The sequence below is a fragment of the Silurus meridionalis genome, chromosome 2, assembly GCF_014805685.1.
Source record: "Silurus meridionalis isolate SWU-2019-XX chromosome 2, ASM1480568v1, whole genome shotgun sequence".
In the NCBI taxonomy this organism is placed as follows: Eukaryota; Metazoa; Chordata; class Actinopteri; order Siluriformes; family Siluridae; genus Silurus; species Silurus meridionalis.
This window is the reverse complement of record NC_060885.1, coordinates 7,281,605-7,298,401: the sequence shown is the minus strand read 5'-3', so window position 1 is coordinate 7,298,401 and position 16,797 is coordinate 7,281,605. Positions and strand designations below refer to the sequence as shown.

Below are 16,797 nucleotides of genomic sequence, written 5' to 3'. Positions count from 1 at the left end.
GTGTGTGTGTGTGTGTGTGTGTATCATTAAAAGTACATCTTTCATATGCATTGTTCATCGTCTGCAGTGTCATGAGCTCTGCTCTTCCTCTGTCTATATGGTTTTCCTCCTTGATCTTCAGTTTCTTCCCAGAAAAGATGGTGATTGACAATTTGTTTACCCTACTTTGCCCCCTGGGTGCCTGGAACATTAATTGCCCCTTGATCAAAATAGACTATGAAACCACTACCACTTCTGAGAAGGTGCTTACTAAGGATGAACCACCATTACAACAGGGTATTTTTTAACTAATAGTGCTGATAAGCTCTAGTGAATGGATCTAGTGAAGCAGTTTCAGGATGTATCTATTGATAAAGCACTTCTGTAAGTCACTCTGAATATTGGTGTCTGTTATATTGTTATTTGTGAGGATGCAAAAAAACGAAGCCTGCACTGCTTCGTTAAATTCACATCCCACCATTATCAAGTTTATTATTTATTATTAAATTATTATACTAATGAGGTCTATTTAAACAGTTGATAACCTCAACAATGATGGAAATATTGTGAATGGACATTCTGTGTTAAAGATGGGTTCTCTTTTTGAGTCTGTTTCTTCTCAAGGTTTCTTCTTCAGACCTCAGGGAGTTTTTCCTTGCCATTGTCGCCACTGGTTTGCTCCTTAGTAGTAAATGTATCGGGGCTAATTTATCAATTAAAAATGTATATTCATAAGCCATTTCATTCTTTAAAGCTGCTATGGGACAATGTCCATTGTTAAAAGCGCTATACAAATAAACTTGAATTTTGCTAAATATTTGATTGGTTATTATATTTATTGGTTCAACCAAACCTCCAAAAACTATGCATACAATAAATAATGTCAAATTGGTCCAAATGTGAAGTAAAGCTCAGGATTAAAAAAGCATGCTGGCTATTATAAGCCTATATATATTGTTGTCTAAATTCAAATAAAGTGTTCACTGTATGTGTACTTTAAAAATACTTCCTGGCTGCAAGTTTGTTCCCCTCCACATATACCCTGAACACTCAAGATTATAAAACTGGGCCAAACGCTATAAATAATATCATATTTAAATACTTTTTATACATTCATACAGCATATTCGTAAATCAATATTTTAAAATAGTCTAAAGGTTTCTGGTAAACATTTTGTTATTGTGGTTTTCCTGTGTGATTCTGACTGTCTTAGCTGATGTGTACCAAATGTGTATGAATTTTTATTTTCTATAATCAACATGTTTAATGTTGTATGTATCTTTCTTATATTGATATATGGAATTCATTGGAATCATTACAGACTGTCATTGTGTTGGTTGTCACGTGCACATTTAAATGCAGACACACACACACACAAACACACACACACACACACACACACACACACACACACACACACACACAAACACACACACACACACACTGTCAAGGTCACAGTGTAAACTCTCAACACTAAAGGGGGGATATGAAGCAAAAATATTTTCTGTGTGAGTCCATAAGTGAGTGAGGGAGTGAGTGTAAGAGAGAGAGAGAGAGAGAGAGAGAGAGAGAGAGAGAGAGAGAGCACTGATGACCTCTGTCAGTTCGGATCCCAACTAAGATGATGAAGGAGAATAAAAAAAAAAATTTCAGGAGTTGCTCCTACAGTGATGCAGTGCAGTCTTGAGGCTCATATGAAAAGTGTCTACTCTAGTCTGGTGAACATGTGCTGCATAACTTATCATTGAACCACATTAATGAACTGATAAAAGACCTGTGTGCATCGATGCCAGTACAATATATAATCAAAACTAAACCTAAACATGATATTTGTATATTTTTTAAGGTGTCTTTAAATCAGTTAGTCAGAAGTCATTACATTTGATGCTCTTGAGAGACAAAATTTTTTTCAACTAACTGGTGTAGGTTTAGTGATTATTTATGTGTTTACTGAAGAGGTGAGTATTCAACTTGCATTCAAAACCAAACTAGCTGCATTTATGTGATACACAGATTCCAAACCAAATGGCTATTCACATCTAGACAGGTTATTAAATACATCTTATGTAGTATATTATAAAGAATATAAATTAACACTTAAGCTATTAATTCTTCTTGAAAAAGAAAGAGTTACGACTTAATCATTTGCTGTGGGTTGAATATTTTTCATAAGCCATAAGAAAACACAATTAAAATCCTCATTAAATGTTTAATGGTTATAATTGGAAATATTCTGGAATTTATTTTAATGGAAATTTTAATGAGGCCCACAATTTTTTTTTTTCTTTTCTTTTCTTTTTAAGAAAATGTATTTTCTTTTTACAATTTCTTTCCTTTTCTTTTCTCAAACCACACTGTCCTCTACATCTCAACCAACCTAACTGCATGTCTTTCCTCATCACATCCAAAAACCATCTTAATCGTGCCTCCCTCACCTTGTCTCCAAAACGACCTACATGTGCTGCCCCTCTAATAAACTCATTTGTAATCCTGTCCATCTTCATCACTCCCAACAAAAACCTGAACATCTTCAGTTCTGCTACCTCCAGCTCCACCTCCTGTCTTTTACTCAATGCCACTGTCTCTAAACCATACAACATCGCAGGTCTCACCACAGTCCTATAAACCTTTCCTTTCACTCTTGCAGATACTCTTCTATCACAAATCACTCCTGATATCACTCTTCTCCACCTCTTTTCCCTGCAACCGCACCACTCCACTACCCTCCCTCTTATTCACACACATGTATGCTCCCTACTCTCACCACAAATCACAATATCACCTGCAAACATCAGTCCATGGAAACTCCTGTCTGACCTCATCATCAACCTGTTCATCAACACTGCAAACAGAAAAGGGCTCAGAGTCGATCCTTGATGCAATCCAATCGCCACATTAAACCAGTCTCCTTACTAATCCTATCCACTTCCTGCCTCACCATCTCCACATCAACCAACCTTCTCTCTCTCTCTCTCTCTCTCTCTCTCTTTCTCTCTCTCTGTCTCTCTCGCTCTCTCATTTTCCTTATTCATCAGCTGCTCAAAATATTCCCTCCACCTTCTCAACACACTCTCCTCACTAGTCAACACATTTCCAGTAGTTGCCCAATCATCCAGCACCTCTTCACCACCACCGAGCTCCTGTCTGACCTCTTCCCTGAATCTCGCACTACAGTCTTCCTCCTTCAGTTTCCACCAACTTATTCTTCTTTCGATCCTCACTCTCCTCCTCTTCTTCACCTCCAAAACCATCCTACAGACCACTATTCAATGCTATCTAGCTACACTGTCCCCTGCCAACACCTTACAGTCTCTAAACTCCTTCAGGTTGCATCTCCTACACCTGTGTGCACCTTCCTCCACTCTTATACGTCACCCTATGCTCCTCCTTTTTCTTAAAATAAGTATTTATCACTGACATTTTCATCCTTTTACAAAAATTATATAATAATAATCCACATTCCTCTCCTTAAAGCCATACCTACGCATCACCTCCTCATCACCTCTGTTCCCTTGGCCAACATGCCGATTAAGGTCTGCCCCAATCACTAATCTTTTATTCCTATGTACACTCTCCACAACTTCATCTAACTCACTCCAGAATTAATCGAATAATACGACCAATGTCCATTAACTGAATTCAAATTATTTGAACTGAGTTCAATGGTTTATTTGGTTTAATGATAATGATTTCGTTTTTACCACGTGCATTCTACATAATGGGAACCATTTGGTAATTATTTTAATCTATAACTGTATTGGTTTGTAATGGACTTTATAATGGGGCTTTTTGTGATGGTCTTTAACGGTTTATTTTGATTAGTTTTTTTTTTACAGCAAGAAAGTGACTGTACTGTATATGTACCTGTTCGATATTGTATTTAGACTCTGTGAAGAAGATATTTAGGACAGTTACTATTTATCCAATAAAATTAACTTATGATTAATATTTTTTGCATCTATATACAGATAGCACATAAATACAGAAAAAAACCCAGAAATGATTTATCATAATTTTTCACTGTAGGACAATTGCTTCCCCTGGGGCAAAATACGAATATAACTTTATTGTTAACTTTATAGTGTCAATTATGTGAGTTTCTGTGCATCTGCACCCATTATAAACTCTTAACTCCTGTTCTTTACTGATAGGAATGGACCATCAACAATCTACAGAACTTTAACCTTGCAATGTAATGGTGGGGTGTGTATGTGTGTGTGTGTGTGTGTGTGTGTGTGTGTGTGTGTGTGTGTGTGTGTGAAAGAGAGAGAGAGAGAGAGAGAGAGAGAGAGAGAGAGAGAGAGAGAAAACCACTTTGAACCATCCCTTGAACTCATTCTGCATTATCTTATGCAATGCCCTTCTGCCACATGATTGGCTGCCTGGATTACTGCATTAATCAGAATCAGAATTAGAATCAGGTTTATTGGCCAAGGAATTTGGTTCCAGCTGTTAATGACTCCCAAAACCACAGACATAAATAACACTATACATTTAGCTTGGACTATACAAGACAAAACAGACAAGACAAAACAGACTATACAAGACAATACAGACAATGTGAGACAATATAGAGAGTACGAGTATTGAATAGGAATAAAGAGTATATGACAGATCAGTCTTCTTCTTCTACTTCTTTTGGCTTCTCCCATTAGGGGTCGCCACAGTGGATCATCTTTCTCTATACCTCCCTGTCCTCTACAGCTGCCTCTTTCACCCCAATCAACTGCATGTCTTCCCTCACCTCATCCATAAACCTCCTCTTTGGTCTTCCTTTTTTCCTCCTTCCTGGTGGCTCCATCCTCAGCATTTTCCTACAGATATACCCCATGTCCCTCCTCTGCACATGTCCAAACCATGTCAATCTCACCTTCCTCACCTTGTCTCCAAAACGTCATACATGCGCTGTCCCTCTAATAAACTCTTTTGTAATCCTGTCCAACTTCATCACTCCCAACAAAAACCTTAACATCTTCAGCTCTGCTACCTCCAGCTCCTTCTCTCCATCACTTTGCACTGTTGATCCCAGGTACCTGAACTCCTCCACTTTCTCCACCTCTCAGTAATGTACATAAAGTGCATAAAGTGAGTGCATGGTAGTGCAAATAACAGTATTGTGCATCAGGTACGATATGAATGAGCAGATGTACCTATTAAATCTGCAACATTTTGTATTATTTTCATATTGTATAATTATTTTTCACATATTTGAATAACTGCATTTCGTTGCTGTGTACCTGTACAATGCAATGACAATAAAGATCTATCTATCTATCTATCTATCTATCTATCTATCTATCTATCTATCTATCTATCTATCTATCTATCTATCTATCTATCTATCTATCTATCTATCTATCTATCTATCTATCTATCTATCTATCTATCTATCTATCTATCTATCTATCATCTGTAGAAGTGTCATGTATTGTTGATGAACTGTCGCCCTCCTGTGGCTAACAAAATCAGTTTCGCTTTTTGCAGTTTCGGTATTGCACTTTCTGCGCGTGCGTCACATACGCGTGGATGCCTTCCAAATGGGTTTGTCGGCCCTATATAGTTAGACTACACCGACCTCTGCCTAGTAGATATTCACGCCCTACATAGTGCACTAGATACTACGATTGGGACACGGTAGAAAACCGGCCATTGAGTGACGGCGGAATGCAGTTTGGACAGTTTCTTTTTTATTCCGGTTAGCATTATAGCTGAATAACGCTGAATAAAGTTGAATGAGGATTTTTTTCGTCTTCAAGCAGCAGTGAAGTAAGAAAAAATTAAATAATTACCTTGTCATTTATGTTACACCGGCTGGCTAGCAAACTAGGCTAACTGTCTACACTGGTAACTATTGACAACCTGTTTGCGTCACTTAGCATGTTAGCTCCCTGGCTGAAAGTACTTACTTCAAATTTCTAATGAGGTTTAATAAGTTTTAAAAAAATTATTAGTGAAACCAAACTTAACATAGAGCACGAAGACTAAATATTTTTATAAACGTTTTAACGTAATTATTGTGTTTTAAATGACGTAAACATCAGCACACCAATCGGACTTTTTGCTTTGTTTCCACACGGACGCTTTTAATTGCCGGATGTGCGCATCATGGCGGATTATGGTGCTCGATTTGAGACTTGTGCATCAGTGATGTAAACAAATGTTTAGTGATTTAAAATGTATCTTTCGGTGGAGGTTTTTTTTTTATTTATTTAGTAAAGAAAGGACATTGTGAATAAATGTGTGTTCCAGTGGAGGTTTAAATTTCGCCTCTTTTATAATTATTTACTTGTTTTTTTGATAAAAATGGTCAAACAGAAATGTGCGCTGCATTAATCGCGAGTTAATAAAATTAGTGCGGTTAAAATTGATTTTTTTGTTGACGTGGTAATTTTGACAGCCTTAATATACAGTACAGGGAGAAGCCCACCTCAGTAGCACTGATTTTATATATATATATATATATATATATATATATATATATATATATATATATATATTTGATTTGCTTTGTTCCCTTCTTTCATTTCTTCCTTAGCTTCCTTTCATCACTATCTTCCTTCATCAGTCCATCACCTGTCTCTTCATATTGTCTATCCCTCCTACTCCCTTCCTCCTTTGCTCCCCTTTTTCTGTTCCACCCTGTTCCGCCCTTCGTCCATGCCTCCTTGTCTGCTTTCAAACATCATCCTCTCTCATTTTCCCCATCCCTTTTTTCTCCCTCCTCCACACTTCTTTCCATACCTCCACATCTCACTCTCTCCCTCCATCTGTTTCTGCTTTCCTCTAACTTCCTTTTCCTCCCTCTTCCTTCCACATTTTCGATCACTCTTCTTCTCTCCATCCCCATAAATAAACTAAATCTAACTTAACTAACTTAATCCCTAGCATCCTTACTCTCTCTCTCTCTCGCTCTCTCTCTCTCGCTCTCTCTCTCTCGCTCTCTCTCTCTCGCTCTTTCTCTCTTATTCCTTCTCTTCCTTCTTTCCTTTCCTCTCTTCTTTCCTCTTTCTTCTTTGTCTTTCCTTTCTACCTTCATCTCTTCCTCCTTTTATAATCAATATATCAAGAATTGTGGTGTATTTAGAGAATACAACTTCAGTTTGTACAACTGTTACAAGAATTTCTTTTAGGACGAATAAAGTTTTATCGTATCTTATCTTATTATTGGGATGGCAGTGAGTTGTTATAAACACGTCATAAGTTTTTTTTTACCAAAACGCTTTGCTTTTCATTCCAATTAATCCTCGTTGTTGTTGGTGTGTTACAGACGATGTTAGGAACTATCTGGCAGTACCTGTACACCTTTTATTTGCGATTCTGGTTTAAATGGATTCTCAGACAAATCACAGGAAAATGTGAGCTGCAGCGGATCTGCCATGGATATAAGCCTGGAGCAGGGAGGACCACACGGATCGGTGAGGTTCAATCTTACCCTGAACCACTCATACGTTACTCTTTCTAATTCTTTAACGACTTAAATAATTTTGTAATATGATTTTATTTTGTTTAAATTAAAGCATTAAAAACCTTTCATTGTCTTTTTTTTCTTTCTCAGAAAATTCCTTGAATTCTTCAAAAAACAAGGTGAGGGGTTTCTTCACCACGACAGCATTTTTATTTTATTTATTTATTTTTTTTCTTATTTAAAATATCGTAAGCAATAGATTTCATGCCACATTACATCAGATAACTAGTGTACAATCATGACATGAAATTAATTTATTCACAGAAGATCCTTTTTGAAATTTAAATACTGAATTGTTTTTGCTTAAAAAAGTGCTTGAATTAAAAAAAAAAAAAAAGCCATTAAATGTTATCACAAAATAAATGATTATTTGGTGCAAAGGTTTGGTGGTATTTCCATCTCTCAGCAGAGGAAAAAACATTAAATAATGAAGTTATAAGTTATTCTATTTATTTGTATATGTAACACTTTTTATTTTATTTATTTATTTATTTTAACAACATTCAGGTAAATTTGTTCACAGACAGTCTCATTTTAGGTACTTAAATATTCTTTCCTTTGATTTATGGGAAAGAAAAGAGTCAATGAAAAGTATTTTGCAGATGATCTTGTAATTATAAGAAGAGTGAATGTCAATACTGCATCTGAGCAACGCATCATCACATGCTTTAATACTGAATATGGATTATTATAATTTCTCTGATACTGATTCCTCCTTAAACGTGTCTGCTGTGTTGTCCAGGTGCTGCAAGAAGCTGTAAGTGTGAAGGAGGATGCAGTTGAGGCATGTGTGACACAAATCATAAAAGTGAAAAATATCAACGAGCAAAAAGATCCCAAGTAAGTTTCAGTCGCACTTTGTTTTTTTGAGATCCAGTATAGTATTAGTGATGATTGATGCTCTTTGTAATTATAATAATTGTGACTTTGTCATTTCCAGGTTTAAGGTGAATCTTCAGCAGTGCCTCATTCGAATAAGTGGCTATAACTTGCTGTTTACAACAGTTGAGGAGCTGAGGAAAGAGGTGTTTAACTCTGAAAATATAAAACATGAGAAAATGCTTCTTCAGGTGAGTGATTTGAGATTCTTATTAAATGGTATTTTATATATATATATATATATATATATATATATATATATATATATATATATATATATATATATATATATAAGCAACTTTCTCACTCCAGAGGTCTCCAGAAACACAAAAAATGCTAAAAAAAATTATTACCTTAAAAAAATGTCCTATGATTTGCAGTATTACGGCACGTTTTCTGTGCAATTGATATGGTGCACATTTATTTATTTGGCATTTGTCTGTAGCTGGACAGAGTCCCATTCTGTAGCTGAGGTTTAAGTGTCATACTCAATAGGCCTACAGTGGCTCTTTTGGCAGTCGGTAGCACAGACACTTCAGCCACTGATTATACAGAACAGGTTCTGAGGCAAACTGTGGTGCTGCTCTGTGTGATAGCCTGCTGTATGCTGAATGAGTCATTGAAAGGATTTGTTTGCACTGGCATCAAGCACAGGACAGAATGTTCAGGAATGTTAGGAATAACATTTTAAACTGTGTTTTCACTAACAAATTTAATTAAAAAAAAAATGTTTTTCCTTTTAAGTGATAAATGAAGCATTTATGTCGATTACTTCACATTTTCTGCTGAGTATGCATCAAAAAGAAACCAACTTACTGGCATAATGTCTAGATGAATTCACTGTGGTATAATGGGGGAGGTGGTAAGTGTTTAAGGCATTGGACTTTGGATCAGAAGGTAGTAAGTTTAAATCTCAGCAACACTAAGCTGCCACTCCTGGGCCCCTGAGCAAGGCCCTTAAGCCCATAGCTGCTCATTTCTATGAATGAGATAAATGTAAGTCGCTCTGGATAAGGGCATCTTCCAAATGCTGTAAAAATGTTGTAGTTTAAAATCAGAAGCTCTTCAAAAGTGTGAAATGTATATAAATCATATGTGTCAAACTCAAAAAGTACATCGGGCCAGACGTACAATAATATCTGGCCCCTTGAGATGATTTTATATAGATCTATTATTATTGTTATTAATGTCCCGGCGATATGACGCACTGATAACAAAAACTACAGATCCCATAATGCAGCGCTTCAGCTGCCTTACCGAACGCTAGACTACCTGGGAACATTCCAGCGTCAATCAAGTCGAGCTTCTGTTGATGTATTTAACCCGATAGTAAAGTTATTGTGAAGCCCCTCACATTGGCGAAGAGAAAAGTTGAAAACAGGGCCTTTCAAAACTGATGGGATTCTGAGTGTATGTTTACTGACACTGGCGGTAAACACGTGTGTCTTATATGTGGAGCGAATGTGGCTGTAATTAAGGAATTGAATTTAAGACGGAACTACGAGACAAAACATCAGGAGAAGCTGAAAAACCTGAATGCAGAGCAGAAGATACAGAAAGTAGAAGAGTTAAAGAAGAATCTGACATTTCAGCAGACGTTTTTCACCACAGCAAAATCACAAAGTGAAGCTGGTGTGAAAGCAGAGGAGAAATCAGAGTCACGTTATTTACTGAGGGAGAGTTTCTGAAGAGCTACATGATGAAGGTGTGAGACGTCTGGTGTTTGATTGGAGATATTTTTTATGGAGAGCAAAATATTTTAAGTTAGTTAAAGTTTGTTTATTTTTTTAAATGGCATAAGAGCAAAGAAATCTGATTGTTTTGATTTGTTGTTATTTTAACAGTATGTTTATGTTTATGTATGTTTTATTTAGAGCAAAATATTTTAAGTTCTTTAAAGTTTAAGTTGATTTATTCTGATATAATATTTCTGTCTTTTTCTATTCATATTTATGTTAAAAAAACATTTAGTTTTAGTGTGTTCAATAAATGTTTATCCTGTTCGGCCCACGACCTAAAGTGTGCTTTGAGTTTTGGCCCCCTGTTCAATTGAGTTTGACACTCCTGATATAAATGAACTTTATGAATGAATTTTAAAATATTTAACTAACACTATGATTAAAACTTATAATTTAGTTGTGGGATTTGCTGATGCCATCTGTTAAACTGGAGTCTCGAATAACCAAGCAGTGGGGCAACATCGGCTTTCAAGGTGATGACCCAAAGACCGACTTCAGAGGGATGGGCATGCTTGGCCTGGTAAACCTTGTGTAAGTCTCAACATCAGACATGACCTACACAGAGTTGTTTTCTGTGCTATTTCTATCTGAACGATTTTCTTGTGTGTGTTTTTGGACATAAAAGGTTTTTCAGTGAAAAATACACCAAAGCAGCACGGCACGTCCTGTCCCACGCCAACCATCCCTCACTGGGGTAAACAATTTTCAGTCTTTTACCTACCGTAATTTCCGGACTATACTATACTGTATACGCCGCACCACTGAATTTTACGAATATTTTAATTTTTAACATAAATAAGCCGCACCTGTGTATACACTGAAACTAATGAACTTTACACAGGCTTTACCGAAAGAGAGTGTCTGTTACACGGTGTAACGGGTGAAATTAGGGCTGGGCACAAAAAATCCGATTTGCGATTTAAATCGATTTTTTTCCCGCCTGCTTAAAATCAATCTGCATATGACAAATTTTTTATTTTTTTTTTAGTTTTAACTTTATTAAATAAAGTTTATTTACCCTTCTGGGATTATAACCCACTTTGGGTTAAAGTGCAATCAGAAACAACAAGCCAAAAATACAAGATGCAGGCCCTGCTATTGTAAATTGTGAAAATAAAACGTAACATAACATAAAATGAGCAAATCTACAAAGAAAAATGTTTTATGAGTGTTTAAATGTGGAACATGATTGAAAATGCACCTGAGGTTTTGAGTGATTTTGCCTTTACTTTTCTCCAAAGCTCCACAGTAAAATGAGATAAAATTTAAGAGAGTAATAGACAGGGACACTGTAAATAAAAATAATTTGAAAGATTGAGCAAACCTATAAAGAAAACTGTTTTATGAGTGTTTGAATGTGGAACATGGTTAAAAATGCAGTGATGCTTGGAGTGATTTTGCCTTCCTTTTCTTAAAAACTCCACAGTAAAATGACTGACTGAGTGTTTGAATATAGTGATTTAAATGATCTGATTTTTCTGTTTCTTAACGGAAACGCCCTTCTGAAGCGTCTTTACATGTATTTTGGTCGCTTCCACCACCCGTACCGTAACTGTACGATTGGACGCGCAACACTAAACACAGTGCGGCTGCCATGTTGTTTGTGTATCTCTATGGCAAACGCGCAGGGGGAGGGGGGCGGGGGCTGAGTTTGTTCGAAACTATGGGAGCCCAGAGGGGAGCGTCGGCGGACATTAAAGAGAAAACCGATTTTTATTAAAACAGATCGATGTAAACTACACATTCGAGTTAATCGATAAAATCGATTTATCGCCCAGCCCTAGGTGAAATATATTGTGCCTCTTTTGAGAGCAGAGCGGCATTTTGGGAACAGCACGTCACTGCATTCTTCCGGTATTACTGCGTGTGTGTGTGTGTGTGTGCGACTGAGTATTATGTGCTCATTATTTTCTGAAGCTCATTTCTAAGTTTCTTTGACTAACCCATAACGCTGTTGCCAAGAAAAATAAAAAAGCACGAGTTTTGGAAACCTGTCTGTGCTTATAAGATTTCATTTGCAACTGGAGTTAGTGAGCTCTCCCTTCACCCAGACTCAACGCGTTACAATGGCTTGTATCTAAACAGTAGCCTATAAAAAAAGTCATTGTTCATTGTCTTCCTTCTTCCTTTCACAACTACTGTATTTCTCTCGGGAGTTTATCTTTTGGCATCGTCGTGCGTTTAAAAATCAACACGGTGAAGCCGTGCAGCTCAGAACACAGGTGAGGTGCGTTTTTTTGTTTTGTTTTTTTTTTTTAACTGGGAAAAACCCAGGAAAAATCCATAAATTAGCCGCTTTGTTGTTTAAGCCGCAGGGTTAAAAATGTGGGAAAAAAGTAGCGGCTTATAGTCCGAAAAATACGGTACCTAATTATGTTGAAATGTTGCCCCCTAGTATGCATTGTTTCTTGTCGGATTTAAATCAAATAATGCAATTTAACTGCGTGTTTTTCTGCACAGGTACTCCTACGCCATAGTGGGTATTAATCTGACCGAGATGGCCTACAGTTTACTGAGGAGTGGAGCTTTGAGGCCACACCTCTACAACACTGTGGCAGGAAAACCACTCCTGCACCACTTCCACCAGCTTTACTGTGCGTTTAACCTTTAAACCCTACCAGTCTTGTGTACACTATTATGTAGAGTGGGTTTGGTGAAAACACTGGAGATAACGTTTTAGTACAAGATGAATGCATGTCCAGCGCAAACGTGCAAGTTCAAAAGATATCACCCTCAGAAAATAAGTTGTGTTCCAACATTTATGAGCAATTTATTATTTATTCACTAGATATTGTGAAATCTTACTAGTCATCTCCCTGAATAAGGTGTAGTCTTGAACCAGGAATGTGGCATACTTGCCTATTAAATGGGTTATTTTTATTATTTATTATTGATTCAGAAATTGGAATATTATCTTTACAAGTACACTATATAGACAAATGTATGTGGACAACTGAATATGTGATTCATATGTGCCCATTCCACACTTAGGCTCTATTTACTGTTATAAGAACCTCCACTCTTCTGGGAAGATGTTCCACTAGATTTTAGAGTGTGCTTGTGGATATTTGTGCTCCTTCAACCACAAGGGTGTTAGTAAAGTCAGGTACTGATGTAGGGTGAGGAGTCCTGGGGTGTACTCTGTGTTCTAGTTCATCAAGATCTTCAGTAGGTTTGAGGTTGGAGCTCTATCGCAGGTAGAGATCTTCCACTCCAACCCATGTAAAGCATATCTTCACGGAGCTGGCTTTGTCTCCACAAGAGCATTGTCATGCTAGAATAGGTTTTTTTTCTCAGTGAATTGGGAAATTTTATGCCACTACATTCATACATATGTGTGTGAATCATTTTTTTTTCTTTCTCTTTCTGCTCAGGTTACCTGGCATATGAATTTGATAAGTTCTGGCTGGAAGAAAAGCCTGCAAGCATTATGGAGTTTAACATCTACAGAGAGAAGTTCCATGACAAGGTGAAAGAGCTACTTCTGGAGCCAGAGGTGTCCCTCATCTTAAAGATTGATCCTAAAAACTACCCAGAAAACTGAGGGTTTTTTTCCTGATTAAACAATAAGATGACTGAATAATAGCTTTCAAGCACAGTAACCAGTAGCAGGTTTCTAAACCTTAAGTTCATTCCTGAGAACAATACTGTAGAGCTGAATTTTTATTTTGGAGATACTTAAAATTATTAACAAGTTCCCTTTACTTGAAGTTTGAGTTATATTTATGGTTCCTGTCCGTTCTCTTTCAGTGGACATCTCAGGAATTTTATATTTATGATGATGTAGAAAATCGTATATGATCCCAATGAAACTTTGTTTAATTGTCTGGCACATGGACAGTTCAGTGTGTTCTTGCATGTTTTATTGCTTTTTGTTTTGTTTGTTCGGTTTATACATTTGGCCCAACAGATTAGTATTTCAGATTCATAACACGTATTAATGGTTTATGTATTTAATGTGTTCTGTAATTGTGTTTTTCAACCACTGTGCCACGGTACACTAGTGTCAGGTGTACCGTGGGAAATTATCCCATTTTACCTAATTGGTCGAAAAACTTTGAAAACGGATTCATTTTCTGCAAATAATATGCCATTTTCAAGTGTGTGTCACTGGCAGAGTAATTATGTATTACTCTTCCATATCAGTAGGTGGCAACAGTTAAGCTAATTGACTGTACTGTGTTGATGGATTGTACATTGAGACAAGAGAATTAGTGCATGCATGCGACAGGTAGCGGTGGCAGTAGTATTGTGGCTAGCAGGACTATAGTGACAGTGATGAAGTTTTTGAAAAGGAAAAACATTAACTCCCTGGACAAAATTCAAACCCAGATTAAGACCCTAGTATGAGTGGAGGTCAAAAGAAAACAAAGACAGTTCGAGATCTATATAGCTCATCAACAGCTTTTGGAAAGGACATGACATTGCAGGAGCAGGAGGAACTAACTGAACTGAGACAAAATTGTGGTTTAAAGCTAAGCTTTGGTTATTCTACCTTTGGACAGTTTTTGGCTAACTGCTGCCAAGGATTTCCCCATTCTGTCAAACAAAGCTATTGTGTGAGGTGAGCTTTTAAAGCCAGACTGCCATAAAAACTAAAAACAGAGAGAGACTTTGGAACACTCCTCTAAATAAAATTATTTTATGTACAAACTATAGCACATATATTCTGTACAGTTTGGTTGCTACTGTTTTCATCAGACAATCTAAAAAAACAACAAATGGAGTCTGGACAGGACACGAAGACCATTCTACCCAGAAAACTGAGTTTTTTCCCCTGATTAAACTATAATATGACTGAATAATAGCTTTTAAGCACATCCTGTTCCTCTGCTTCTATGTTCATAAATACAGTAACCAGTAGCAGGTTTCTAAACCTTAAGTTCATTCCTGAGAACAATACTGTAAAGCTGAATTTTTATTTTGGAGATACTTAAAATTATTAACAAGTTCGCTCTACTTGAAGTTTGAGTTATATTTATGGTTCCTGTCCGTTCTCTTTCAGTGTACATCTCAGGAACTTGATATTAATGACGATGTAGAAAATTGTATATGATCCCAATGAAACTTTAATTGTCTGGCACATGGACAGTTCAGTGTGTTCTTGCATGTTTTATTGCTTTTTGTTTTGTTTGTTTGGTTTATACATTTGGCCCAACAGATTAGTATTTCAGCTTTATAACACATTAAAGCTTTGTGTATTTAATGTGTTCTGTAATTGTGTTTTTCAACCACTGTGCCACGGTACACTAGTGTCAGGTGTACTGTGGGAAATTATCCCATTTTACCTAATTGAATGAATAAGTTTATTAATACTTAATCAGGGACAATGCACAGAAAACATTAGTCTAAAAAAGAAGAGATGTCATGTGCCAGGTTCTAGCAAAAAAATGCTAATTTACACCTGCAGTCCCTAGACAGATGTTACATTTAAAAAAGGTCATAAAATACATATAGTATCATACATAGAAGCTCTATTTCACTCATCTTTAAAAACACTCTCCATTTCATGATATACAGAAGTTATACAAGAAAAACTTTACTTCACTCACATCATAAAAACACTCTCCACTTAATGAATCTAGCACTCACTCACTCACAGTTTACATTGTTCGTATCACAGTCATTCAGTGCTTACAAGTTTGCTTTGTTAATAGCCACTGTTTGGTCAGGCGTGTAAATGTGCTATAGTTTGTACATGAAATAATTTCATTTAGAAGAGTGTTCCAAAGGCTTGCTGCTTAATAAAAGAACGAATGTTGACCATAAGTGGTTCTGCATCTTGGAACGCTGCACTCTCCTCTGACTGTCAACCGTGTGGCTCTATTAAGTCTATCTGAATTTAGTGTGACAAATTTTCTCAGAGGGGGAGCAGCGATATTATGGATAATTTTAAATAGAGCAATAATTTGGTTATATTTAATGAGGTTTTTAAAACTCAAAATATTATATTTACTCAGTACTTTACAATGATGGTACTGATGAGGCTTTTTATCATTAATTTTTATTGCCCTTTTATATAATGATTCTAGTAATTTTAACGATGTTTTACACGCCTGAGACCAACTAGACATGCAATACAATAGATGCGGAACAATCATAGCATTAAAATAAAAATTAGAGGCTTCCGTAGTTAATGAATTTCTAATATGTTTATAATTCATCAAATTAAATTTTAATTTATTACCATTTTTTTTTATATGACTTTTAAAACCTAGATTTGAATCAAGTATTAGACCTAAATATTGTGTTTCCTTTACATTTTTAATTGTTTGCCCATTTACTTGAATTTTTTGAGTTAGATGTAACTTACGTTTATTTGAGAAAAACATTGGGACCGTTTTATCAACATTTCAGGTTAGACAAGACGTCTGCAACCATTCTACAACTTTTTGCATCACTTTTGATCATTTGTCAGTAACCTCCACCTCGTTTTCCCCATAAGTGGAGATCACCGTATCATCAGCATACATGATTACGTCAACGTCCAAACACACTCTAGGGAGATCATTTATATAGATGCTAAAAACCAAGGGTCCCAAAATAGACCCCTGCGGCACTCCCATCGAGGTGGCTTTAAACGCAGATTTGATGTTATTTACTTGTACACACTGGTGTTAGTCACTCAAATAAGATCTTATCCAGTGTGCTCAGAGAGACTATATTGATTTAATTTACTATAGAGTATCTGGTGATTAACAGTATCAAAAGCTTTGTGCAGATAAAGGAAGAACG

At 36.4% G+C, this 16,797-nt stretch overlaps 1 protein-coding gene across 1 annotated transcript; it reads left to right on the top strand.

The window, feature by feature from the left end:
• Positions 1-5,589: 5,589 nt before the first annotated feature.
• On the top strand, positions 5,590-15,831 carry LOC124375299 (ELMO domain-containing protein 2-like). The gene is made up of 9 exons (XM_046833476.1): positions 5,590-5,745; positions 7,247-7,394; positions 7,535-7,563; positions 8,187-8,284; positions 8,385-8,514; positions 10,460-10,593; positions 10,688-10,756; positions 12,523-12,656; positions 13,437-15,831. The coding sequence occupies exons 2-9, from the start codon at positions 7,250-7,252 to the stop codon at positions 13,604-13,606; spliced, it is 909 nt and encodes a 302-aa protein (XP_046689432.1). The 5' UTR covers positions 5,590-5,745; positions 7,247-7,249; the 3' UTR covers positions 13,607-15,831.
• Positions 15,832-16,797: the final 966 nt, after the last annotated feature.

Bases quoted from the DNA above. Each gene is read 5' to 3' on its own strand.
- LOC124375299 (XM_046833476.1), top strand. From the start codon at position 7,250: ATGTTAGGAACTATCTGGCAGTACCTGTACACCTTTTATTTGCGATTC. The intron at 7,564-8,186 runs GTGAGGGGTTTC...TGTGTTGTCCAG, and splicing joins TGAATTCTTCAAAAAACAAG to GTGCTGCAAGAAGCTGTAAG. The intron at 10,594-10,687 runs GTAAGTCTCAAC...TGGACATAAAAG, and splicing joins CTTGGCCTGGTAAACCTTGT to GTTTTTCAGTGAAAAATACA.